The following is a 27,468-nucleotide window of genomic DNA, read 5'->3' as shown; positions in this document are numbered from 1 at the left end:
AAAATCAGAAATTCATGGGGCTGACCAGCTCTGGGTTTCCTGAAGTCTCTGTGACTTTGCATTCACCCTGATCTGCTCTCTCTACTTGTAGATATCAACCAACTCCATCTCTGTGGATGGACCATGTCAGCAGCATCGTCAAGCTCGAAACACTGAATTGGCACCACCAATCTAGAGACTAGCAAGAGACTTGTTTTTCTTTCTTGTGCTCTGGATGAAAGTTCACAGAGCATATTAACTTCCCATTCAACAACTGACAGGAAGCTCTGGTGGTCCAGGAGGAAGGAGCTGCACTGCCAGTCCACAGCTGGTTCAAATCCACCAGCTTCTCTGAGGAAGACGTTTGGGCAGTCTCCTCCCAAGTGAGTTACAGTGATTTATTTCATCACATTAGTTGCAGTCTCTTCAGGGGATCAGCCTTCTTCCTACTTCCTCTCTGGCTTCCTCATCTCCATTCATCCTTTTCTGCCTTCTGAGCTTTGTCCTTGGGCAAACGCTATCCTCTGGGTCTTGTGTGGTCTGTATTTTGAGTCAGCTCCCCACTTGGCACAGTGGTGTTCACTCTGTAGGCCTCTCAGCTGTTGAGCTGAAAGCTGATCCTGGGGGTGGGTTCAGACCCAGGCTTGTCTTGGTTGAGTCAAAAGTGAAACTGAAGAGGGAGAGTTGGGGACAGAGTGGGAGAGGATTAAAGATTAGCTCTGGCCCAGGGCCAGGGCATTGACCTTTGGCCATTCATTTAGAAATAAGCCAGTGCAGCTTCTCCCAGTGTGGAAGGGAGAGCAGGCCCTCTGGGCAGGAAGGGGAGCGTGAAGGAGGTGAAGGAGGCAGCGGAGGGGCAGGGGAGCAAGGGAAGCTGGCCAGAGGGAGGGAGGAGGAACTGGGGCCAGTTTCTCTGAAGGCTGCAGACTGTGCACTGTCACCCTCTGGACACCTGACATGGAGCTCATATTTGGCAGGAATAAGAAGGAACAACTGGAGCCCGTGAAGGCCCACGTGACGGGTGAGCATTGGCCACTTCTGTGCAAAATCAAGTCTGTCTTGTGTGGTTAGAGCTGGACCTTTTTTCTGTGTAATAATTTGTGTAATATCTAGAGGACAGTATATAGAGCAAAGGGACCTATAACTCAGCTACATTCTTGGTGAAAATCTAGGGATGTTGATTTGCTTTATGCTCCCCGTGCCTGAGGGCAGAGTAACCATCACTATGTCCAGAAGGAAAGTTCCAGGAATGCTCCAAATTGATGCCCCACGTTCACACACATCACACACTTATCCTCCCACATTCAATACATAGATTTTCATTTAATTTCCATCATTATAAAGTGACAAAAACATGAAAAATCTTGGTGGTTCAAACCCACCCAGTAACTCTGAGATTTAAGATCTAATGAAAAGATTATAGTCCAGAAATTCTATGGGACAGTTCTGCTTTGATACAGGGTCACTGTGACTTGGAATCTGCTCTGTGACACCCAACAACAATATGTAAATCCATAATTGCTATGTAAAACATATTCTGTAATATATATTTACAATCAGACTATGCTCCAAAATGTTAGCTCTTCCAAGTGCATGATGTATTGTGCAAATGTAGGCATCACGAGTCCATCATCTCAGAACAGACAGGGAGCTTGCACGGGTCCCACTCCTGCGTGTGCACACATGGAGGGCATTGCTGGTGTCAGTCATTTTCTTTCCAGTCGCCATGGGTGTGATTTCAATATGTGTGTGTTTGCACAATTGATAACAAAGGCCCAGAGAGGAGCACTCTTCAGGAACAAAGCTTTCTTCACCTCCTATTTTCTCTCCTCTTTTGGGGTACTGCTTTCTTGGCACCACTTTGTTTTACACTCTGAAGGGCAGTGTCTGGGTCTGAACCCTTGGGCATCAGTGTGTTAGTGGCACTGGCCAGTGGTCTGAGGGTAGCTGCTGACTGCAGCAGTGAGATGGCATCAGGCGAGTGGGGGACGTGTTGGATCTTCTGGCTAAAGGCATGAAGCTTTTTCAGAAGAGGACAATCTCTCTCTCTCTCTCTCTTTCTTTCTCGGTTCCGGGGTCAGAACCAACCCATAGTTGACTCTCCATTGGGTTTCTGAGGCACGAGAGGAGACTGCCAACTTTCTCCCTTGAAACCACTGATGGATGTGAATGACCAGGAAAGCGTGGCCTTTGGGCTAGCAGTGAACCTCCCTGAGGACAAACTCCACATTTTGAGGGGGGCAGGAAGGGAAAACTGGAGATTTCTAACTGGAGATTTGTCTTGAATTATTTTTTCTGATTATAAAGGTAATCATAGATATAAAATATTATTTTTTATTATATTGTATTAAGTGATAATAAAATGTACAACTATATTATATTTTTAGAACATAAACATAATAAATTATAATGTAGCTATATACAATATAATAGAAATATACATATTTAAAATATTAGTCAATGTATTTTTGTACCTTACCTTTGTAATGAGAAACATCCTCTGACCTCATCTCACTCCTACGTGTCAACGTGGAATTGTACTGACCTCCTCTGACTCCTGCATGTCAGAGTGAATTGTACTCTGTAGGATTTCCATTCACTCATTTGTTGCTGTTGAGTCAGAACAGACTCATTGCTGGCCCTCCTGTGGGCTTTCAGGGGCTATAAATTACAGGAGAAGAAATTACTCATCTTTATCTCTCAGAGAAACTGGTGGATTTGAACTCCCTACCTTTGGGCTGACAGCACAGTCCATTATACAATAAGCCACCTCTGTAGGATTTCTAGTGACTGGTTTTCCAAAACTAGATTTGCAGACCTTGCTTCTGGGTAGACTCAAACCTCCAACCTTATGATAGCAGCTGAGTGCTTTGACCATTTGTATATAAAGTTAAGAAGTACAAATGATAACATAGAAGTAAATACAAATCAGCTCCTAGCATACTGTCCCCAGACCTGCAGCATCAGTATCATATGAGACCTGGTTGGAAGCAAATTCCTGGGCCCCCCTACAGACCCCTTGGCACTGGGGTGGGGACTGACATTGTTCCCACAAACCCTCCAAATGATTCCAAGTCTGATGACATTTGCTCTAGACTTGGCTCCCCCACATAACCGAGGTGATGCCTGTTAGGTGTCCGGTTGGTTTGTGTTTATGGCGACTCTGTGTAGAGCAGGATGAAGCACTGACTGGTCTGTGCCAGCCTCACCATCACAGCTAGCTTGAGCTCATTGTCATAGCCTCTGTATGAACCCTCTCGCTCAGGGCTTTCCTCTTTCTCATGACCTTTTATCTAGACTTTAGAGGGGCGGTGAAAAAAGGGGAAGCCCCTCAGTGAGATGGACTGCAACAATGGACTTGACCATGGCGGAGGTTATGAGGACGCTGCATGACCTGGTGTTCACAGTCACTCAGTGGCACTATTTTACCAATCACAGTGACTTTCTTAAGGGACTGGCCCCCCCAATTCACGACCAAAGTGTGTAAGATCAAGCCTCACCATCCTTCCTTCCATACTTGATCTTAGTAAAAGGCTGAGGAGCGATACCATCCTTGCTTCTTTTTTTTGTTTGCTTGGGGTTTTTTTTTGATCTTTTTTTTATTAAATTTTATTAGTTTTAATGAACATTTACAGAGATTTTGGGTTTTCATTCATTCATTGTTGCACTGTTTTCTCCACCCTCCTCCCCAGTTCGTTCTTCTTCCCCCCCCCATGTCTGTTTTAATTATCCAATTGCCACAGTGCTTGTCAAAGTCAGTTCTGATTAATCTCCTTTGTTAGTGTGTCCTTTGCCATTCCCTATCACTCCTCCCTGAGAGAGACTTCACCCTGGTTCATAAGGAAAAGGGGATGGTGTATTCTCTTAGCTACTTCCTGCTGAAAAGGGACGCTGTGGGTTTCAGGGTGAAGGTCTTCTCTCACTACTCTAAAGGGCCCCCTTGGCAGTAGGAAACACATAGACTATTATGGAGATTGATTTTGGAATTTAGATGCACTGTTATCAGTTGTGCTTAGCCGTACATGTTCATATCCTTGAAGATGTATCATGGAAGTGTTGCAGCCTAGAAGATACAAAATTTAACTAACAAGTTAAAAGTGCATGAGTCAAAAATTGAAAAGCAATAATATTCTGAGTAGAGGTTCTAATAGTGGCACAAATCAAGTTACAGAGGTAAGGTGGTTCCATTACCATCTTTACTCTAACTTAATTCTTTTTTTTTTAATTTAAATTTGTTATTAATTTCAGTGAAAATTTACAGAGGCTTTGAATTTCCATTCATTCATTGTTGTAGATCATCCTTGCTTCTAAGGAGCATTCTGGCTGCGCCTTCTCCAAGACAGAGTTGTTCTCGTGATGATCTGTGGCCTCAGTGCCAAGGCCAAGTCTTCCAGCCTTTTAGGCTTGGCCTTGTAAACTGGAAACTAAGTATTCTTTCTCTTAACAGGCAAGATCCCAACATGGCTGCAGGGCACTCTGCTTCGGAATGGGCCTGGGATGCACACGGTGGGAGAGACCAGGTACAACCACTGGTTTGATGGCCTGGCCTTGCTGCACAGCTTCACGATTCGAGACAGTAAGAGACCTGTATGAGTTTCCTGTTGCTGATATAACAACTTAAAATATAAACTAAGTAGCTTAAAAGAACCTCAGGGTATTGTTGGCAAAGCTGCATATCTTCTGCAGGCTTTAGAGGAGAATCCATCCTGATCTTTCCAGCTTTTGGGGGACACCTGCCTTCCTGAGGGATGGTGGCCCCATCTTTACCTTCAGAGCTAACAACATAACATTTTTTCAATCTCTTTTTTCTCACTGCCTCTATCCTCATCTCTTCTCTCTGATTCAGACCCTCCTTTCTCCTTATTATTAGGATTCTTGTGATTACATTGACCTCCATGGATAATCTGGTGTACCTTCTCATCTCAGAATCCTTAACTACATCTGAAAAGTCCCTTTTGCCATGCCAAGTAACATATCCAAGAAGTTCAGGACTTAGGCTGAGAACTTTGCTGGAGGTCCATTATTTAGCCTACCTCCAGCACAAGTGTTTTTCCTTAGCAAGGTGGCCAGTGTCCTTTGGCCAAGTAGCAAGTTCATCTTACAAAATGAACAAATAAAATTGGATGGAGTTGATCAAGGTGCATAAATGATATCTAGGAACTCTCTTTTCTAGAGGTTTTCCCCGAGGGTCTAAAATAGTCGTTAATATTTTTTTTTAATGTAAGTATAGAGAATGATTGGCAAAAAAAATCAGTATGCTTTGTAAACTTTCATTTAAATCACTTTTAAAAAAAAAGACTTATGCCACATATTAACTAGGCATTGAAATTACAGAGCCATTTCTCCCATGGAAAATAATGTCCAAGAGTCTAGTTTGAAACAGAGTTGTGGCCATTGTCCTGCGTAGATTTGAACATGTGATTCCAAGGTTCAGAGTCACTAGGGCTCAGATTAGATGAGCTCTTGAGAACTCTGTCTTTGCACAGCTTGGCCTCTCAGCCATGGTTGTTCCAAAGTAGCCTTTTGGAATGTTTACCCTTCCCCTTCCCCCCCAAGATAAAATTCTTCCCTCCTTCCACCAAAAAAGATACACATTTGTATACATTCTAGGAGCTCCCTGGCTGTAGCATATCTGTTTCTTTGATCTGCCTTGGGAGGAATGTGTTAATTGCACCCTTCTCAGAATGGGAGGGATGTGCAGGACTCCCCTTTTCCGCTGGACCTCAGAGCCTTGCACCAAACTTGAGTGATTCCAGAGACACATTATTCCGAGTCCCCAGGAGCTCAGAGGGTGCTTGGTCAGAGGAAATAGGTTGAGTGTTTACATTTCAAATGAACAGAACTAAGTGTGTCAGACAAAGTGCTCTCCAGAGCTCTCAGAGCCTCAGTCAGTGCCTAGTAGACACTGTCCTTCAGAAAGTGACCAAGGTGGTCCTGAGACAGGTGTCCGTGTGCCTCATAAACCTCCAGGAGCAAAACAGACATTCGGATGGCAGGGAAGAAGAACAAACTGGGGAGGAGGGTAGAGAGAATGGTGCAGCAATGAAGGAATGAAAACCCCAAATCCCTGTAAATGTTCATTAAAACTAATAAAATTTAATAAAAAAAAATAAACCTCCAGGAGCATCTCTTTGACATTAGAATTCTTTTGATGATGATCGCAGCCTGCACCTATCAAGGGCATGCTGTGTGCTAACCACTAAGTTAAATATCTTCTTTCATCTCATTCAAAACTCCCAGCCCTGTGAGGGGTGGAATAAGAGGCTCTCAATTTCAAGATGAGGAAGCAGAAACATAATGATATTAAGAGATATCCTGAAAAGGCCATAGTGTGGATTCTAACTGACCCTGGAGCCAAGATTTTGTCCGCCATGTCCACTGCACTCCCAAGCTGCACTCTAGTCTTTACTGAACACTTACTGTGTTCTGGGCGCCTTTGGTGGTGTGGTGCCCGCTGCCATGAGTCAGTTCTAATCTGTGTACAACACACTGAAGTGCTCTCTGGCCCTGCACATCTTTTGTTCCTTTGCGTCTTTGAGTTCTTTGTTGTGGCAGTGGCGTCTGTCCACCTCATTGGACCCACTGGATAAGACTTAAATGACACAGCAACCTCTTAAAAAAGCCTTTTGACCCTCATGTCCAGGGAAGAGGGTGAGGCTTGACCTGGACACAAGATCAAGCATATAGCTGATAGACAATCCATGAAGACAGTCTATGAATAATCACAGCAAAGATCCTAGTCCATACGGAGACTTCAAGCTCCCCAGGGCCAAGGAACTTGCCTATCATGATTGTTATTTTACCTACACTTCCTGGCTCATAATAATTGTCAGGTGCATGAATCCAGGTTGGTTAACCCAAGGGTGTAGGCATCCATGGATTAACTCTATCAAACACAGATTTGGGAGTTAGATCACCCCTTGGTGGGAGTAGATAACGAATGTTACTCCACTGGGTTGCAGTGGTCAACTAAGTAGTGTTTGAAAGTAGAGCTCACAGGATGGGAGGGTACCCTTGGGGCAATCCAGTCCAGATATGCAGCTGCCTGGACTAGTGCTCTAAATCTGGCCTTGAGTTAGAGGGACACCAGTATGTGGAATGCAGGTCCATGACTGGTTTGATGCCGCTCCAATGGGCACCACCGAGAGAGGTGATTGGTTTAAGAGCTTTAGTTCCTTCAGCCCTGAGAACATGGCTGTGGGTCTCAGGTTAGATGTGCTGAAAGCACCCCCAAGTTCTGGTTGTTTCAGGAGCAGTAAATGAGATGGTCCTTTAACTAACCCCATGCCTCTCAGGGAAAGCTCTGGAATGGCTGAGATGGAATGCTCATCCCTGCAGAAGTGTCAGCCTGACACCTGCTGCATCTTCTCTTTCAGGTGAAGTCTACTACAGGAGCAAATACCTGAGAAGCAGCACCTACACCGCCAACATCGAGGCAAACCGGATTGTGGTGTCCGAGTTTGGGACGATGGCCTATCCAGACCCCTGCAAAAACGTATTTGCCAAGTAACTGCCCATTCTGATTCTGGTTGTGTATTCCCGGTGATAAAACAAGCTAGCAGCAGTCCTCTGACAAAGCTGCCTACTCTCACTAGCCTGAGGTCACGGGAGCCTGCGGTTCTGGATCCAGCAGCCCACTGTAGACTCAGAACCACTTGTAGCTGGCCCTCAGGGGGGTTTCCGAGGCTCTGACTGGCGCAGGAGAAGACTGTCCATCTTTCTCCCTCAGAGTTGCCGATGGCTTGAAACCGCCTGCCTTTGAGTTGTCAGTACAATTCCTCATCCCCCAGGCCTCCGGATAGCCCAAAGGGTAGGAGGGACAGAATTGTAAAGCACTTGCTGTTACATTTTTGGTCAGTAGGGGAGGACTAAACAACACCTGGCCCCAGTATTTGCCAACTTCACCACCAAGAACTTCTTTTTCCCCCTCACTTTGATTCTCTCTTCTGATCAAACTCATCATGAATTAAGAATTTATATGCCCGAACTTGAGAGGATCCCTCCCCCACAAAATATCTTGACAAGCTTGAAGAAGTTAGTGTGGATTCACTTTCCTGCACATGGCTGGGATTTGCTGGGCTTTACTAGTCTTGGGGAACATTATGGTATATATGTGATTCCTGTAGGCTTGTTGTAGTGATTCAGAACAGCCCATCAACAATGCTGCTGGAGGTGGTGGAGACCTGAGGGTTGTTGAGAGTCCGGGAGAGATTGATTGACTGTCATGTTGTCCTGACTGACACACTTCTGAGCTCATTCTGCATGCTAGTGTCTTTGGGCAAGTTGATCTCTGAGCCCTCAGACTCCTTAAGTAGCCTTTCGAGACCTGGTACCCTTTCTTCTTTAATTGAAATAAAGTGCTTTGCGTGGTAAGGTAATAAGGCTGTCTAGGCCAAGCTTTCCAACTGGGGAGCACAGCCATCGACCTTCCCTTTGATCTGCTTTTGCCCTAGAGCTTTCTCCTACTTGTCCCACACCATCCCAGATTTCACCGACAACTGCCTCATTAACATCATGAGGTGTGGAGAAGACTTCTATGCAACCACAGAAACCAATTACATCAGGAAAATCAACCCACAGACTCTGGAAACCCTGGAGAAGGTACTAGCTGCACCAGCCATCACTCCCTGACTCAGTGAGGCATCCAGAACTCAGTGGAGGGGCCCCCTCTTGTAATTCCAGCCAGTGCTGGGATTCTCCTCACTCAGCACCGGCCTAGACAACAGATCCTGTAGGACAGGGACTGTGTTGTTCTCGTCCTCGTGCCCAGCTGCTTGTCCCATGTGAGCTCAGGAAGTTTGACTCCCATGATTCCCAGCAGCCCTACCTTGCAATGACCTGAAGAGGGAGGTATTAGGCAGAGAGCAAGAGCACAAAAATAAATGCCCAAGCAGATACCTTCCCTCTGCAAAATCGAGTCAACATTTTCTTGAAAATCAATAGGCCCACTTTCCATCTTCTCTGGCTGGCTCTTCAAAACCCTGATGTCTTCACAATACATTTTAACGATCTGTTAGCAAGAGTGCTTTTCTTAGCTGTGAAATGATGTCCAGCTCCTTTTAAGCTAAGTGGCATAGATCCAACTGATGTCCATTGTCCACAAAGTGACAGAGAACAAATCCTAGGAGAGAGTGGAGAATTACCAGCCTCAATGGCACCTAGGGGGGAGGAAGGGCAGACAGCTGGTCTGCGGCCACCTCGCTCTACACCTGAGGTCTGCTCAGAGCAAGGGCCCACTGTTCACCTTGTTTGCTCATTGCATTTCATTTTTGCTCAGTGTTCTTATACCCTCTCCGTTCCCAGAATAATCGTCTCAGAGCAGTCTGGCGATTTATGTCTCTGTGGAATTCAGGAGAGGGCAATGTAAGTGACTTAACCAGAATGGCCCAGACCAGCAGCCGAGAATAGCTCCACGCCTCCCCTTCCACTCGGCCACTGCGAGAGCTCTCTGGGCGGTCAGGCATCTTGTCTCCAGTGCTGCCGACACCCTGCTGGGCCAGGCAGCCAGAGTGGAGCAAATGTCAACAAAACACAGCCAGCTCACTGCTCTCCTCCAGCCTCTTTGCTGTTGGAAGATCCCTCATGTGATTATCTCAGGTCCCAGAGTGAATGTCCTCTTTCAAGATGGAGTCTGTTTTATTTCTTGGTCAAGGGATATAAGAAAATATCCATCATTTTGCCTCTTCTCTTTAAACCAGGTGCCTCCCTGTTTTGCAGGTTGATTACCGGAAGTACGTGGCTGTAAATCTGGCCACGTCTCATCCTCACTATGATGAGGCTGGAAATGTTCTCAACATGGGCACGTCCATCGTGGACAAGGGGAAGACGAAGTACGTGATGTTTAAGATCCCTGCCAAGGTGCCAGGTAGGAGCGGTCCAAACCCTTGTCCTCCGGGAACTGTCAGGGCACACAGTGGTGAAGGATGGTACCTTCTACAGTCTCAGATGTGGCCCTCCTGATGTGGTGCAGAGCAGCATGAGTTCTACACTGACATCTAGAGAGAAGGAGAAGTCACCAGGCTTCTTTTGGGGAAGAGGAAAGAAGCAGTCCTTTTCCTGTTCTAATATCTTTTTCTTGGGATCCAGTTTATTAATTTACCCATCGGTCCACTCATCCAACTGTCCACCTCCCCACATCTCCACCTATCCACCCACCCAGTCACCTACCCACCCACCCATCCAAACACCACCTACTCACCCATCCACCCACCCAAGCATCCATCTACCCTTCCATCCACCATCCACCTATCCATCCATTCGTTCGTCTGTCCATCCATCTGTCCGTCCATCCATCCATCCACCTACCTATTCATCCACCGGTGTGTCCATTCATCCATCTGTCCATCTACCCATCCATCGACCCATCCATCCATCTTTTCTTCCATCCATCTGTCCACCCACCCAACCATCCTCCTACCCATTTTTCAGTCTTCTGATAATCTTATATGTCTGAGTTATGTTAACCCTTTCATTCCCAGTCCCTGAATCCACTCCAGAGCCCCACCCTGTTCTCTGAGTCCTGGACCTTTTGCATTTAGGGCCAGGATCCTGGAGCATAGCCCTGAACTACTGCACATGCCTGAGGGGGTAGAGGGCAGGGGTCCTCGGTCATGTTTATCTAGAACCCTGCTGGGAAGCATACACAGGAGGCAAGGCCCCTGACGACAAGAAGCCTAGGACTCGGGAGTGCAGAACCACGAGGTGCTTGGCCTACCTTCTGACTTTGAAAAAACAGGTTTCCACCCATGGTCTGCAGTTCTGGACAACCTCTTGAGCAAATTTCTAGACTGCTGAGAAACATGGAATTCCTGTTAATTAAGCCAAGGAAAGGAGAGAGTGGGCCAAAATGGGGGTCTCCTGGGCACCCACGTTTGGCAGCTCCCTTTAGAGGAGGCAGTGGGTGAGGAGCCAGGTGACATGTCATGAGCACATGTCCCAGGCAGCTGTCTGATGAGCACAGGCTCTCGGCTGGGGGCTTCCCCTCACAGGGTGTGCTGGGATCCCACGAGCCCACAGCAGTCCTCCCACTGACCAGCTGTTGATGAGTGTGCAGGTGGCCACAGAAAGCGGGGGGGGTTTGCAGATCTCTCATGACAAGCCAGCCCCAGGCCTGGGAGGGGAGGCCTTTCGGGCAGTGGGCGATTCATCCTTGCATAAGAATGAGCAGAAGGAACAGCTATCAAGCACTCTTGAGATTCTGGGCACAGAGTAGGTACTTGAAAACAACTACAATACTGCAATCCATTCTCTACCTTCATTCTATGATAGCACATCCACTGAATAATGGGAAGAGGCCAATGCCCAGGGATTATATCTATGGCTTTGGTCAGCACGAGAGACCATTTTGCCAAGCCTCAGTTTCCCATCTGTAAGATGGGAATCACAATGCCAACCTTGGTTGTCAGGACATACTGAAAAGTCTCTCATTGCAGTGGGCACTTAATCCCAGTCCCAAGTGTTCCCGAATGGACAGTGCTAGGAGAAAATTCCTAGAAACCCTATGAGATATGTGTCAGCGGTTTCCAGTAAAATGGCTAAGCACAATCCCAGGATAAGGGGCCCTGCTGGCACCTTGTGTTGAGTGCTGAGCTGCTAACCATGAGGTCTGCAGTTTGACCCCACCAGATGCCCCACGGGAGATGTGGCAGTCTGCTTCCACAAAGATTTGCCATCTTGGAAATGATAAGGTGGCTCTGTTTGGTCCTGTAGGGTCACTGGGAGTCAGAATCAAGTAGAGGACAGTGGGTTAAGCCAGGGGTGCTTGGCCATCAACTGGGAGCTGGATAGAACTGTGTGTCAGACAGCACCTGATTACTGATCAGACTCACAGATGAACATCTCCACGTGTGGTCCATACACATATTATGGTTGAGAATCATCACACCTCTCCAGTGAGGAACCAGGAAGAGCCGGGAGGTAAATATTTACGACCTGGCCGACCACAGGGTCTCTGTTACATATATCCAGTGTTGCCACTGTAGCTCCAAAGCGAAAGCAAACCATTCACAAGGTGTATGTCCTGATAAAAGCTTTCTTTACAAAACCAGGAGGAGAGGTAGACTGGCGCCCTGGCCTGTGATCCGCTGACCCCGTCCAGAGACCCGACTGTGCAGACGGGGGCAGATGGGCATTCTGCCCTCTTGTAGCTCTCCTTAGCAGCAGTGGGTGCCTGAGCAGCTTAGCTGCGGGCAGCGGTGTTGTCTGGGGCAGCGTTGCTGAGCACTGGCTTTCTCTAGAGGACAAGAAGAAGGGGAAGAATGCCTGCCTGAAGCACATTGAGGTGTTCTGCTCCATCCCCTCACGCTCCCTGCTCGCCCCGAGCTACTACCACAGTTTCGGGGTCACCGAGAACTACATCATCTTCCTGGAGCAGCCATTCAGGTTGGACATCCTCAAGATGGCAACTGCCTACATGCGGGGAGTGAGCTGGGCATCCTGCATGACCTTCCACAAGGAGGACAAGGTAAGGCCGGCCTGCAGGTGGGGGCTGCTGGCCCCACAGCGGGAGGGCACCTGGGGCAAGGGCTGGCACAGGGGTTCTGGGGAGCCCCTCCAATGCAGGTCAGCATTAGCATGCAGGGGATTGTTAGGGAAGATCTTGAAATGCAGAGGCCTGGAGGAGAGTGGGCAAAGTTAGCCTAGAAGTCAGCAGTTTGCATCCACCTACTGTTCTTGGGATGAAGATGGGCCTCTCTTCCTGTAAGGATTTACAGCCTTGAAGGGTCACTATGGGTCAGGTCCAACTCAGTGGCGGTGGGTTTGGTGTTGGGAGGTTTAGGGATGGACTTCAGGAAGCAGAAGGAGGAGGCAGGGAGAGGCAAGTCACCACGGGTCGTTCCCCGGGGCCTCAGCCAGCCAGCCTTCCAGACAGTTCTGAAGCTGAGTGGTCCTCCAGAGATGGTGCTCCTTAGGACAAGTGGGATTATGTACATAGATAGTGTACAATGTTGGGTACATTGTCCTGGAGAGGGGGACCCTCCAGCAAGGCGACTCAACCCAGCAGAATCTCAGAGTCCACTGCCCACTGCAGGGGGCCCCAGCCCCGCCCACCATGGCCTAATGTTTGGGTGGGATGGGGCCCCGTAGACAGCGGTAGTGGTGGTTGGGTTGAGGGGGTGGAGCAGCTGTGGTTTGGGTGCAGGTTTACAGGTCAAGTTCATTTTCCCTTGGACAGTTGATGGGCATTTTCTCTCATGACATGGCTGGCTGTCCCCAGCTGCAGGTCACGTGCACATAGTGATAGAACCGTCCATCAGACAGCACGGGGACTTGTCTGCTGTTTCAGGGACGCCCATGTGCTCAATGCTTCATTGTGTTTGCAGTTGTTCCTTTACTTGCTCCCAGCCCCTGGGAGAGTTCTGACTCTGCTGGCCCTTCACTGGCATTCCGAGGCTGTACACTTTAATAGGAGGGGACTGCGGTCTTTGTCTTTTGTTGCTGCTCATGGATTTGAACTACTGGAGACCCATGACCTTTTGGTTATCAGTATAACTTGCTATGGATCACACACCACCACAGCTCCTTGTTGTTAATTTATGAAAACAAAAGTACTGAGTTTACCCCAATGTTGCCTATTAAACAGCTCCTGCATCCACAGGGCTTCTTCCCACTGAGGAGCCTCGCCTTCCCTCCCCTCCCTCTGCCCTTCAGCGGGAACCACCACCATCCTTGACAGCCTTCCACTGCCCTTTCTCCTTGCTCACACAGTCCCTCATTTGCTCCACGGTGGCTGCCTAGCCTCTCCCAAGCCTGTTTTCTCTCTTTTCAGGGAGTTGAAGGATGTTTAAGGAGGCAAAGGGGGCTAAATAAGCTGCTAGGTAAAGTGGCTTCTACTACTCAGGCCTCCTCCCGTATTTCAAAGCAGCCAAACACACAAACCTCAGTGATTTGTGTTTCTGTCCCCTCTGTCTGGAATGTTATTCCTTCAGATGATTCCTCCCTCGGTCCTGGTCTCCCCTCTGCAGTGTGACCTCGCCGATGTCTGAGGCTGGACTAGAAGGGCACCTACTCTGTCAGAGGCACTATCATCCTCTGGCATTGTTGTTGTTGTTGTTATGTGCCTCTGGCACACATACGGAATACTTTCTTTTTGATTTGCTGATGCTTACCTGATGCTTAGCCAACCCTCATATGTTGCAGGAGGGTATGTGAGAGGGGACGAGGGGAGAACAGGGAAACCAGCTGAGGTTACGTTTCCTCAGCACTTTCTCCTCAGGCACCCCAGAAACTTCCATGGGCCGGCCTGCAGAAGTCCCTCGAACCCTCAGATCTGGGGACCCTGAGCATCCCTGGGCCCTCGGAGGGCAGGACAGAGAGCCTGGGAAAGACTACCAAATGTCTCTGGAAGCAAACCTTCTAGAACATCCACATGGGCAGCATTGGGGTTGGAGTCACCGGGGAGAAAAGAATGAAAACAATCTCCCCCTGTGTTAGTCTCTTCCGAGAACCCTCTCCAGCGCTGGCAAAGCCTTCCTCTTCTGTCTCCCTCCTGACAAGTCAAAGTGTGATCTGGGGGAAGGAGAGAAAGAGGTCGACTGGATGGAAGGAGGTGGTGAAACCACAGCTCGAGCGGCCCCTCCTGCTCAGAAGGCGGTGGATGGGGCAGAGCTGCCGAAAGACAGGAAACGCCCCCCTCCTCTCTGCATTGGGCAACCGGGGCTACAGAGCAGGCTAATCCCCACCCAGGCTGATACCAGCTGTAACACCAGCCGGGCACTAATGAGTGGATGTGCCCCGCCTTGGGCCTTGCTATGATAACTATGCCTTGATAAACAGGGAGCAGTGGGTGCTGAGGTGCAGGGGGATCCCCAAAAGACAGCTGTGGTTTTGAGGGTTAGCGTCTCCAGCTTTGGATGGGGCCCAGGGAGGCCTCAGGGCCCTGGCATGATCCAGAATCACCATAAGTTAGTCAGTTAAATGAGGGGACAAGCCACTCTCCCCCCAAACCTGCCATGGTGGCCACTCCAGACACTCCAGAACGGCCAAGCCCCCTCCTCACATCACAGAGACACAAACATGTGCCCCCAGCACAGACAGCTACGAGCTGCTGAGAGCCATCAGCGTCTGCATTTCTGAGTAGGACACAAGGCTCAGGATGGAGAAGGGCATTCCAAGGCCACCAGCTGGTGGGTAGTAGAGAGGGGTTTGGTCCAGTACTGAGAGGGCCATCAGACAGGGTGCTGAATCCTCATGTCCACCTTCTTCCAGACTTACATCCACATCATTGACCAGCGGACCAGGAAGCCTGTGGTGACCAAGTATTACACAGACGCGCTGGTTGTCTTCCACCACGTCAATGCCTATGAGGACGGCGGCTGCGTGGTATTTGATGTCATCGCCTACAAGGACAGCAGCCTGTACCAGCTCTTCTACTTGGCCAACCTGAACCAGGACTTCGCGGAGAATTGCAAGCTCACCTCCACCCCCACCCTCAAGAGGTTCGCGGTGCCCCTCCACGTGGACCAGGTAAGGTAGGAGGAAGCCCCAAGCACCACTTAGACGCCAGCAGAGGTGGGAAGGAGCTTTGACTTGTCACTTATCTGATGATTGACCTCCAAATCCCAAACGGGACTGTCCTGTGAAAAATGGAACTTGTGGGTGTTTTTTTCCAAAACAGCTCATACATAGACATAGAAGAACATCTAGAAAATACAGGTAACTAAGAAGAAGAACAAAACTTACTGATGTTGAGTCTGAAGAAACTCATAGCCGCTGGCCCTCCATTCCGTTTCTGAAGCTCTGAACCATCCGAGAGGAGGTTGTTCCTTCTCCCTCAGAGTTGCTGGTGGGTTTGAACTGCCGAAGAAGTACAGCCTTAGAGTTAGTAGCGTGATTCACCAGAAATGCCTAAAACCTCCATCTAAGGTGATGGATTACTCCCCAGTCTTTACACATATGTAGATACAGTGGCAGAGGGAGGGAAATGGGTAAATAGAGAGGTGGGTGGATGGATGGACTGAAGAAGAAACATAAAGACATATATATATATATATATAGACATATGAGGCCCCTAGGTGATGCCAACAAACTGCTTTCAACTGTTAACGTAAGGTCGACGGTTTGACTCTACCTTGCAGCACCATAGCATAAAGGACTAGCAATTTGCTTCTATAAAGATCACACTTGTTTCGTGTGGACAAGTTATATTCAGTAATGCCTGAGGAGATGTCATGACTTGGATCAACTCCATGGCAATTTTTTGTTTGTTTTTCTATGTGTATGCGCGCACACGTGTACGTACGTGTGTGTGTGTGTGTGTGTGTGTGTGGCATTTTAAAGTTCTTAATTATAAGAAAGGAAGCAGTACTGTTCATGTTTTAGCAGGTTTGGTGAGATATCATTCACATAGCATACAGTCCACCCATTTAAAGGAAACAAATCAGTTCCACTGAGGGCATTTGCTGAGTTGTACAGCTATCACTGTACCTTCATCCCTTCCATTCCCTCTTGCTCTAAGCCCTCGGCAACCACTAATCTACTTTCCCTACTGGTGGATTTGCCTCTTCTGGACACTTCATATAAGCAGAACCATGCAATAGGTGACCTCTGACTAGCTCCTTTACTCGGTCTAATGTTTGTAAAGTTCATCATGTTGTAGCAAGTATTAACACTCTAGTTCTTACCCACACCACACACCCTTCTAGTGTTTGTGTCCTTCCATAGGAATTTTAAAGATTATTTTTGTTGAATTTTGGGTGAAAATTTTCACAACTTAGCTCCCACTTGAAGTTTTTCATCGAGATTGTTCCAGGGTGCTGGTTCAGTACATTCTGTGCTTGCGAACTACTGTTCCTTGTCCAGTATTTCCTACTCCTTGTCCTCTTGCCTTCCCTTTGGAGAAATGGTTGATCTTTAAGGCTCCTACTTGGTGGTTTTTAGACAAAGCTTCAATCTTACGAGTAGTAATAACAGTAATTGTTTATTTTGTTCGTCACTGTGCTTCGCTGACATCTTAGCAGTAGGCTTTGTTCTAGAGTTTCTAGAGCCTCTTGGTTTAAAGAGTATCTCAGGGGACGCCCTATTCTCTGCTTTTCCAATTTGCCTGCCCCGTTTTTGGCCTTGAGTTCTGTTCACTCTCTTTCTCCCATCTTGTCCGGCACCAGCCATCAGTGACAGCGCAGCACCGTCTGGTTCTTCTGATCGCGGGACAGGTGAGGTTGGAGCTCTTACAGACTTCGTTCCTCTCTGTGCTTTCAGCTCCCTCCCTACTCTTTTGCTCTTGGTGAGTGGAGACCCAGAGATGAATCCTAGATGACCGTTCACAACTGTGCTCACTTTACTACCATGCGATGAAGACTTTCTGTGAACGATGGCTTTTTTTAATTGTGCTGCTGGAGAGGAGTACTGACCATCTCGTGGATCACTGAAAGAACAAGCAAATCTGTCTTGGAGGAAGGGCACCCAGGGTACTCCTTGGGGGCAAGGATGGTGACACCTCATCTCACTGCCTTTGGACGTGTTGGGAGGAGGGGTCAGTCCTTAGAAGAAGGCATCATGCTGGGAGGGTGGAGGGTCATTGAAAGAAGACCTCCAAAAAGATGAATTGATGCAGTGAGTGCAGCAACGGGCTTGGGCACGACCGAGGTTGTAAGGCACAGAGTAGGGCAAGGTCCAGATCTGTTGTTCTTAGGGTCACTATCGTCATTGTCAACTTGATGGCACCTGATGTAACACGGCTTTTGTGTGAGTATGATTTTTTGTGAGGATGGTTCGGGCCAGTTCCTTCTGTTGTACACAGGATCACTTCTGCCCCTATATGAGTTAGAGCAACAATAATGTTATATGCTAACTGCTTGTTTCTTTTTATTACAAAATACATGTGGACTATTTTGTGTAATTTTTTGAGACATTAGTAAAAAGTTGTGCTGCCAACCCAAAAGCATGCAGTGTGAGTCCACCAGCTCCGCTGAGGGAGAAAGATGGGCAGTCGGCCTCCTCCTGTGCCGTTCACTGCCCCTGAAAACTCACTGGACAGTTAGTTATGAGTCGGCCCCAACTTGATGGAACAACAACGTCAACAGATAGACACTCCTCCAAACTTCTTCCCTTAACACTAAAGGTTCTCTACGGCATTATTATAATTCTCCCAGCTAGCTTCTCCAATCCTCGGCTGTTGAGTAGTCTTGTCTTCATGGTAAGCATAGTCCAATGGTAACTAATTCTATAAAACATAAGGAATGGGAATGATTATATGAAACACAATGTGAATGAAGAATAGTGTGAAACACACTGTATATGAACTTTGTGAGCAAACTAATATAACATAATTAAAAAAATAACCACCAGCAAAGAAAAAAAAACAATAAATCAGATAAGCCCCAGCAAGCCCTCTTTCTCCTTCAGGCTGCTGCCTGGGCTCTGGGCTTCACTTGTAGAGGCTCCGGGGCCTTCTGGCTCCAGAATGCCCTGACTTCATAACTTAATTCATTTAAATGAAACCAAATTAAATGAAATTAAATTTTGATGGCTCTCATTTTCTGGATGCACACTCTCTGCCAGGCACATTGCTAAGCATTTTCTTTACCACTCCTCACTTAATGACAGAAGAGACCATGGGATGCTTAAGTAAGGAACCCCACTGCCGTCAAAATGATTCCATCTCGTGGTGACCATGGAGACCCCAGAGGACAGAGGAGAACTGTCCACCTGCTTCATCCTTCTCCCCCAGGGGTTGTGTGGCCGGTTCAAGCTGCAGACCTTTCAGTTAGCCACAGATCGCTTTAACCACTACACTACCAGGGCTCCTTGCCTATGGGAGAATAAAAACTCAGTGCAGTTGAGTTAGATCCAACTCATAGCTAAGCAGGCGTCATACAGGAGGAGACTGCCCGTCTTTCTCCTTCAGAGTAGCTGGGGGATTCAAACCACTAGAGAGATGCTTCCGAGTTAGCAGCACAACCCCCTGTGAACTTCACCACCAGAGCCCCTTGTCTGAGGGAGATGCCTACATACATAATACTCCGATTTTGTAGAGGAAGAAACTGAAACTCAGAGAGGTTAAGGACCATCCTCTAAGTCACAAAGCCCAGGGACAGAGCAAAAGTCTGCCTCTAAATCCAAATCTGTTAATGGCTAAGGGGTCAGGTTGCTGCCATTTCCCCAGGCCTTCTGTCCTGAGATGCCCGGAGGGGTCATTCTGGGTTTTCCTGGGAGCATACAGCCTGTGGGAGGGGAGTTTCCCTAGAGAGCCCAGCAGGTGATCTCACCACCACCACCACAATGTTCTCAGGCCTCCCACCCCCACCGTGGGCTCCTTACCACAGGGCTTCAGGCCTTCTCCCAAAACAAGCAAGTGGGGAGCTAGGATTTGAACCCAGGTCTGTGTGACTCCAGAGCTGAGTTTCTTTCCTAGCCATCTGAACAATTGCATATCCTCCATCATTTACACATCTCCTGTGGTGTTCACCATACTTCCTGCCACCATTATTAACATTTGCAATATCATTTTTCCTTTCAGTCAGCTGGCTCTTTAGTTAATGAGTTTGAACGAGGCAATGGAAAGCCAGCAGTGCTTGTTAGAAATTCAAGAGTCATGTCAATAAGGCTGTGGAGGAGGAGAAGGCTACGTTCTCCCAGAGACTGCTCCCTTCACGTTGATCATTTGTTTGAAAGAAAACGCTGAAAGTAGGAAGGGCTCTGGCGGCAGACTCCATGGTGTGTTAACTACTAGCCAGAGGTCAGTGCCTCTCTGTGCAGGTGTGAACCCAGCAGCACATCCACAGTAGGAGAGGCAGTCTCCCTCCTTGAAAGTTTACAGCCTCAGATACCAGTTGGAGGTTACTAGAAGAAGACAGAATTAAGGCAGGAGGGTTTTCATTTAAGTATTAAAGAAGCAAACTCAAACTCGTTACTGTTGAGTCAGAATTGATTCATAGCTGATCCTTCATGAGGTTTGCAAAGCTGTAAATCCCATGGGAGGAGGCCACCCATCTTCCTCCGTAGGTGCCGCTGATGGGTTGGAACTGCCAGAGAGGCACACTGTCTGGGTTCACAGTGCAACAACTGCCATACTGGGCCACTGTCCCTTTTAAGAATTCAGTATCAATAATCAGGAAAAAAGGGCAACTAGTGAGTGTTGGCAAGGATGTGGGGACATTAGAATCTTCATACAGGGCTAGGAGAGATGTAAGATGATGTAGTTTCTGTGAAAACAGTTTGACAGTTCCTCACAAAGAGCATGGAATTAGCACGTGGCCCTGCACTTCCACCCCGACCTATGTACGAAAGCCGGGACTCAGACACTCATTCACTGTAGCCCTAGTCCTGGTCAGAAGGCAAAAATCAGCCCAAATGTCCATAGATGGATAGATGGATGGACAATAGAATGTGGTATATACAGTCAGTGGGGTATTATTCAACCAAAAGAAACCAACTTAGGTGCAAACTGATACAATGGTAACTTAAAGCGGTAAACTTCATGCTGAGTTAGACACAAAAGGGCATGTGCTATGTGATTACTCCTGTGGAGGGTCTAGAATGGGCATCTGTGCAGGCATCTGAGTTGACCAGTAGTCCCAGGGGCTGTGGAGAGGAAGGGGAAGTGACTTAGTGGGCAGTGAGTTTCTGTCTGGAGGGATGAAAAGGTTTTGGAAACAGATCATAGGAGTGGTGCAAATGTCGAATAAAATCCCCATCCTCAGATTACAACTTAAAAATAGTTAAAGTATTCACACAATGGAATCCTATGCAGCACGCAGGAGCAGTGATTTTATAAATTACTACCTAACATGGGAGGGACTAGAGAGCATTATGCTGAGTGAACTCAGTCTCATAAAGACAAACACTGTGTAAGACCCTTAGTATAGAGCGCGCATGAGGATCTAAGGGGGCCTTAAACATAGGATCACACACCTTGGTGAGTGGAGGGAGGGACCGGTAAAGGAAAAGGGAAAAGTCTGGTGTGAAAAACAACGTATATGAACTTTATGAACTTTGTATGTAAGCCAGTATAAAATTATTACCTAACTTGAGAGGGACTGAAGAGCATTATGCTGAGTGAACTAACTCAGTCCCACAAGGTCAAGTACTGTATAAAACCATTATTGTATAATGTATATGAGGATCCAAGGGGGTGGGGGAGGGTAGAAGCAGATGAGTGAGGGTGTGCAGGAGGGTGGGTGGGATTAATCATGGGGTCATACAATTTCATGGGGGGTGAGGGAAATGTATTTGAATTTTGTTCATATACTAGTATAAAAAATTTTTAAAAGTAGTTAAAATGAAGGAAAAAAGGATTGGATATTAAAGACGTAGTGGTAGTAGCACTCAGACATCCTCCCTGGCATAGTCAGACGAGAGGAGAAGATTCCCCCGTCTCCCCACCTGATTCACAGGAACTTATCAATGGCCATGTCCCACCACCATGTCAAGAGCCTTGGGCCTCCGCAGCAGACTGCTACTCCTGGTTCAGGAAGCAGCGGGCTGTAACGAAGGGGGACACATCACAAGGCCCATCCCCCTCTCACACCAGCCGGCCTCGGCGCAGGGCTGACACACAGAGAACACACCTTCACTGCCCACACCCCTCTCGGGTTTTATCACCTTCCATTCCACCCAAGAGGCGATTTGCTTCCTTGGAACTAAGCTGAAAAGTTTAGTGCCTGGATTTTACAGAGCTGCCTGGTGAGCCACCTGCTTCTTTGAAAGAGGCAAAGAGAAGTGAGCTCTGAGGAGGGTAGTCTGGCAACGCTTTTTAATTGCTATTTATTGTCCCTTAAAAATGGCGTCCTATTCACTTTCAAGTAGCTCCACCTGCAAATGGCAATGGGTAATTCAAGAAGGTGAACATGGTATTAGGTATCCTGGCCCACTATCCTGGTTACATCCTATCCAAAGGCTATAAGGAAGTGACCGTGAGGGACGGGACACTTTCTCCTTCTGGGCTGGGGCCTTTGCACACTTCTGTCCCCTCTTCTCACCACAGTTTCCCCTCTTGGCTTCACACTGCACATTAGTGTCACAAGGGAACATGGGCACATCTAAGGGGTCCAGCCACACGCTTGCTTTTAAGGGTCCTAGGTTTCTCCAAGGTAAGCCAAGGAGATCACCACGTGAGCCCCACCAGCTGAGAACCACCAGGTTCCCCTAATTCCTGTTCAGCCTTCAGTTCTTGGCCTCAGGAAGCTCACATTTGTCTGCATGTGCGTGCTGGCTTGTTCAGGGTTTTCCCTTCAGGATTTGCCTCAGCGCTTTAATATCTTGCTTTCTTCCCTTTGCTATGGCTTCTCTGAGCTCTAGTGCAATTTTCAGAGTCTCTTCTGACATCCATCATGGTCTTTTCTTCCTCCTCTGTTTTTATAATGACCACCTGCATTCTTCCTGGATAATATTCTTGATCTGAATTGAAGCTCAATATCAAGAAAACAAAGATTCTCACCACTGGGCCAATTGGCAGCATCATGATAGATGGTGAAGAGATTGAGATTGTTAACAGTTTTAGTTTGCTTGGCTCCACAGTCAATACTCTTGGCACCAGCAGCCAGGAAATTAAAAAAGACAAATTGCACTGGGAAAGTCTGCTGTCAGCGACCTCTCCAGAGTACTGAAGAGCAACAATGTCAGTCTAGAGACTAAGGTGTGTCTGATACAGGCCGTGGTCTTTGTAATCACTTGCTATGCATCAGAGAACTGGACAATGACTAGGGATGATAGATGGAGAATTGATGCCTTTGAGCTGTGATGTTGGAGAATAATATTGAATATACCATGGACTGCTAAGAGAACAAATAAGTTTGTCTTGGAGAGGGTGAAACCAGGATCCTCCTTGGAGGCAAGGATTCTGAAGCTTCATCCAACAAACTTTGGGCATGTTACAAGGAGGGACCAGCGCTTGGAGAGGGACATCATGCTTGGGAGAGTGGAGGGACAGCTCAGGAGAGAAAGACCCTCAAAGAAATTGGTTGATTCAGTGACTGGGGTAATAGAGGGTAGGTGTGTTGGAGGCAGTGAGATTGACACAGGATAGAGCAGGGTTTAGGGCTGCTGGACATAGGGGTCACTGTGAATCACAGGTGACTCGACGGCACATAACAACAACAACAACAATTTGTCTCCGACATAATTAACTTATCCAGCCCTTCTTCTTGTCTTACCCCCACCTCCAAAGAGGCCAGGAATTCTCTTTTCTTGTTGAATTCATCACAAGGATAGCTCTCAGATGGTGCTTAGGGAGCTTTTGATGTTGTGAAAAGATGGATGAGTGGATGGGTGGGCAGGTGAATGGATGGGTTAATGGATAATGGATGGATGGTGTGGGTGGGTAGATGGATGGATGGATGGTGGACGGGTGGGTGTGTGAGTGGGTGGATGGATGGGTGGGAAATGAATGGATGAGTGAGTGTGTGTGTGATTGAGTGGATGGGTGGGGGGATGGATGGGAAATGCACGGATGGGTGCGTGCACGGGTGAGTGGGTGGGTGGAGAGATGGATGGATGGTAGATGGACAGGTGGGTGTGTAGGTGGATGGATGAGTGGATGGGTGGGTGGGTGGACGGATGGGAAATGCATGGATGGGTGCGTGAGTGGGTGGGTGGGTGAATGGATAGGTGGGAAATGGGTGTATGGGTGCGTGCATTGGTGGGTGGGTGAGAAACCGAAGGCAAGTTCTCTAAGGACACAAGGGTCATTTCACATGGAGAGCAGTTGCCAGGCAAAGCGTGCCCATAGAACAGGCAGTTATGAATTACACTTAAAGCCCAGGACCTCCTGGCCAGCTGCCTGCCCCAGATTCTTTTTAGGGCCAGCTGGGGTCAGAGTGAAGGTGGGGCCAGCCAGGGCCTCCTGGCACCCCGGGCCTGTTTATGTAGGGCGATGTGGAGGTGTCCACATCCAGGCCTAGCAGAGGAGGGGCTGGGCGGGGAGGACGCGGGCATGTGCAGACAGTCCCCTCTGCTTCCCTGCCCTCCTGCCAGGGCTTCTGAAGCCATGTCCCATTTTGCTTCCACCCTGATTGCTGTCCACACATCAGGCATCAGAGGTGACCAGAGGAAGGAGGCACTTTGGCCATAAAACCAAAACCAAGGCCCCTTGTTTAGGCAGCCCCTTGGGTCACAGAGTAGAACTATTCGCTGCTGTTGTTCTGCTGGAACTGACCCATAGCTGACCCGCCAGCAGGCTTTCAGTGGCAGTAATCACATGGGAGAAGATTACTCATCTTTCTCCCTCAAAGCAGATGGTGGATTCAAACCGTATGCCTTTGAGTTGGCAGCGTGACTCCTTGCCACTCAGTCACCGGAGCTCTGTAGGATATCCTGTATCCTGTAGGGGGTTTGATGGCTGGCTTTTCAGAAAGAGATTGATCCTTAGGGCTGTCTTCTGAGGGCCGGACTCAAGCTCCCAACTTCTCAGTAACATCTGAGTCCCAGAATTCCTGGGCATAGAAGGAGAGGGTCTCCTGCCCTGCTCAGATTCATCTGTTGTCCTCCAAGTGCCTGCACTATCCGATATGTGTCCATCCACTACGTGTGCTTTTGAGCTTCAACAAACTTAATACTAGATTTCAGCTGCCACGTTTGGCTTCTTGCTGTTGATTGCCATCAAGGCGAGCACGACTCATAGCGACCCTATGAACAAAAGGCCTGAGGCCTTTCTAGAACTACTGATATTTATCAAAGTTAGAGCATTTCCAAAGGCATGTTGTTTGGGAAGTGGATGCCACTCCTACTGCTTTCACATTTGGCTGGTGGTTACCATATTGCACAGGGCAACTGAGGGATGGTATTGTTCCTGTTGCTTGTACTAAACAACACTTGGGGACCTATAATACAATAACAGGACAAAACCTTTTTCTCAGTCCATGTAAAATATCAACAAGTCCATTGTTGCCGCCGCAGTCCATTTGAGTGCCTCCACTCTAGAGCACTCATCTCCCAGCACAGGGTCTGACAGCACTCTCTTGTGATTCACAGGGTTTTCATGGGCTCATTTTCTGAAGTTGAGCACCAGGCCTTTCTTCTTACTCTGGACAATCCACTGAAACCTGTCCACTGTAGATGATGCTGGTTGTAGATGAAAACCCAGTACTGTAGCTCCCAGTAGCGTGTTGTTGTTGTTGTCAAGTACCAAAGAGTCAAATACGACTCATAGAGGTCCTATGGCCAACATACCTGAACCCTGTCCTATCCTGTGCCGTCCTCATCTTGGACATACTTGAACTTGTTGCTGCGGTCACGGGGTAAATCCATCCCATTGGAGTCTTCCTCTCTTTTGCTGAGCCTTCACTTTCCAAGTATGATGTCCCTTTCCAAGGAACATCCTCTCCTAGCAACATGCCCAGATTATGAAGATGAAGCTTCACCATCCTTGTCTCCAAGGAACACTCCGGTTTCACTTTCTCCAAGATGTCTCTCTCTTGGGGTTTTTTTTGCAGTTCATGGGACACTCAGCGCTCTTCTCCAGCACCATAACTCAAAAGCACCGATTCTCCTCCTCTCATCCTTATTCACTGTCCAGCTCTCAGCTGCGTAGCAGATGATAGGGAAGAGTGTGGCTTGAGTCAGGCACACCTTAGTTTTTAAACTGACTTTATAGCTCTCAGGACTCTGCATCATGCACATAACCTCAGTAAGACAGACAGACAAATGTGTGGTAGTCAACAGTGTCAGAGAAAGTTTACTTCTGAGGGTTTTGGAAAGGCGGGTATTTCACTGAACAACTTGCTCAGTGTATTTAGACGAATGCTAAGTGGGCCTCTGCTTGCACTCTCCGCAGCGCTGCAGACGTGAGGACCCACTGAAGCACGGTGTGCTTGTCTCCTCTCACCCCAGTCCAGCCCTCTGGGGCAGTTATCAGCTCTATGTCTGCAGACGAAGGAGAAAGGGACTTGCCTAACGTCTCAGGATTACTGTAGGATTTGGGTGTGCATCTGTCTGGCAGCGTGTCAGCTCCTTTCAGACGATTGTTTGCCTTAATCCTGACCATAATCCTCCAAGGCAGGTCAGAGCAGTGCCACCTCTACTCCTGAGAGCTGTGAATTGTGTGCCCACTTTACAGATAAGGAAACAGGTTCAGCAAGGTTGAAGGTCCACCCAGACCTAAGAGGCCCCACCCAAGTTCACCCAGACCCAGAGGACTGCCCATGGTCACACCATGGGCCGCCTGATTCCAAAGCTGGGGCTTGGGGGGATTAAAATCACTGTTTCTCCTGAGAGTCCCCACCTGGAACTTCAGGACTGGTTTCTGGCCAGCTGACAGGAGCCTGTCTCCCTCTGGCTGGAGAGCAATCTCTTCCCAAAGCCAAACGTGTTGGCGGTGAAAGAAGCCTAGTCATATTAGTTCCTGCTGCATGTGGAAAAATTCACATTTCATCCCTCAACCCGTCGGACCAGTTTCTGCTGGAGTTCTAAGAGGACTCCGCCGTCTGAGTCTGAGAACGGAGTCCAGGACACATGGGAGGCCTCCGGCGTCATGGCTCAGCTGCACCCGCAGGCCCAGCCCTCTGTGCTGCTGCAGTCACAGGCTCAGAGCTAGTGAGATGCTCTGATGAGCTGGGCGTTGGGCCGCTGGCTTCATACCTCCCATCTGGAACCCAGGACTCCCTGAAAGGCAGATGTTCCCCCCTTGGCAGCCGAAGGAAAAGTTTATTGAATATTGCACGCTCGTGGGTAGTTACAAGCCTCGTGTAGAATGAAATCCACTCCCTGCATCCCCGGGGGTGTTTGATGTTTTTAAAAGGCACCATCAAGCCACCTTCGACTTAAAATGACCCTCTGAATGGACCCTGCCCAATCCTATGTCGTCCTCACCATCTCTGAAGCACTCCAGCCCATTGTTAGGGTCACACGGGAGGACCAGCCAAAAGAAGGGGCTTCAGGAAAGACCATCTCCATAATGACAGTAATTACAGTTGGGGACAGAGGCCTTGGAGAAAAGTGCCAGCTTGATGTCAGGGGAGTCCTCTGTGCAGGGAAGGGGACCAGCCACCACAGGGCCTTTGCATCTGCATTACCCTCTGCCTGCCGTGCTTCACTTCGGGGCAGAGTCGTGATGTGAACCCGGGATGTAGGCTTTGTTTCTCCCAGATGACCTTGGGAAGGTCGCTTCCCTCTTTGGGGTCCAGTTTCCTTGCATATAAATTGAGGTACTTTAATTAAACCAGTATCTAAGGACCTCCTTAGGTTTATACCCAAGAACACAACACATCTCTCAGCTCCCTCCCTTTCCAGGAGAGTGCTGCTAACGTAAAATGTTGTTGGGTGTTAGCAAGTCCCTTCTGACCCAGCGAGCCTGCTTCCTGGTCCTGCACCTTCGTCACAAGTGTCACCGCAGTTGAGCCTGTCATTGCAGCTGCCGTGACAGTCCATCTCGTTGACAGCCTTCCTCTTTTACTCTGTTCTCCTTTACCAAGCATGATGCTCTCAGCACTAACCCCTCCCAATAACAAGCCCAAAGCAAAGTAGGCATGTGTTAATAATGAGAACCTGATTGGGGAAAATCCAGAAAGCAGAGAGAGGTTTAAAGGAGAGGAGACAGCTGTGATGGAAAACAAAAAC

General features: G+C 48.2%; 1 protein-coding gene across 1 annotated transcript in view; it reads left to right on the top strand.

Moving 5' to 3' along the window:
- The first annotated feature begins 926 nt into the window (after positions 1-926).
- The window catches only part of BCMO1 (beta-carotene 15,15'-monooxygenase 1), a 37,065-nt gene continuing 10,523 nt past the window's right edge, over positions 927-27,468 (top strand). Inside the window, exons 1-7 of the mRNA XM_006888884.1 lie at positions 927-1,000; positions 4,427-4,555; positions 7,356-7,485; positions 8,433-8,580; positions 9,697-9,844; positions 12,216-12,442; positions 15,187-15,444. Of these exons, the coding sequence (XP_006888946.1) occupies positions 937-1,000; positions 4,427-4,555; positions 7,356-7,485; positions 8,433-8,580; positions 9,697-9,844; positions 12,216-12,442; positions 15,187-15,444 (1,104 nt within the window). The 5' untranslated portion in view covers positions 927-936. The remainder of the gene's footprint in view (positions 1,001-4,426; positions 4,556-7,355; positions 7,486-8,432; positions 8,581-9,696; positions 9,845-12,215; positions 12,443-15,186; positions 15,445-27,468) is intronic.

The sequence above is a fragment of the Elephantulus edwardii genome, unplaced genomic scaffold (genome assembly GCF_000299155.1).
Source record: "Elephantulus edwardii isolate Elephantulus edwardi_28Jun2011 unplaced genomic scaffold, EleEdw1.0 scaffold00072, whole genome shotgun sequence".
NCBI classification, from domain to species: domain Eukaryota; kingdom Metazoa; phylum Chordata; class Mammalia; order Macroscelidea; family Macroscelididae; genus Elephantulus; species Elephantulus edwardii.
This window is presented reverse-complemented; position numbering and strand designations above follow the sequence as displayed.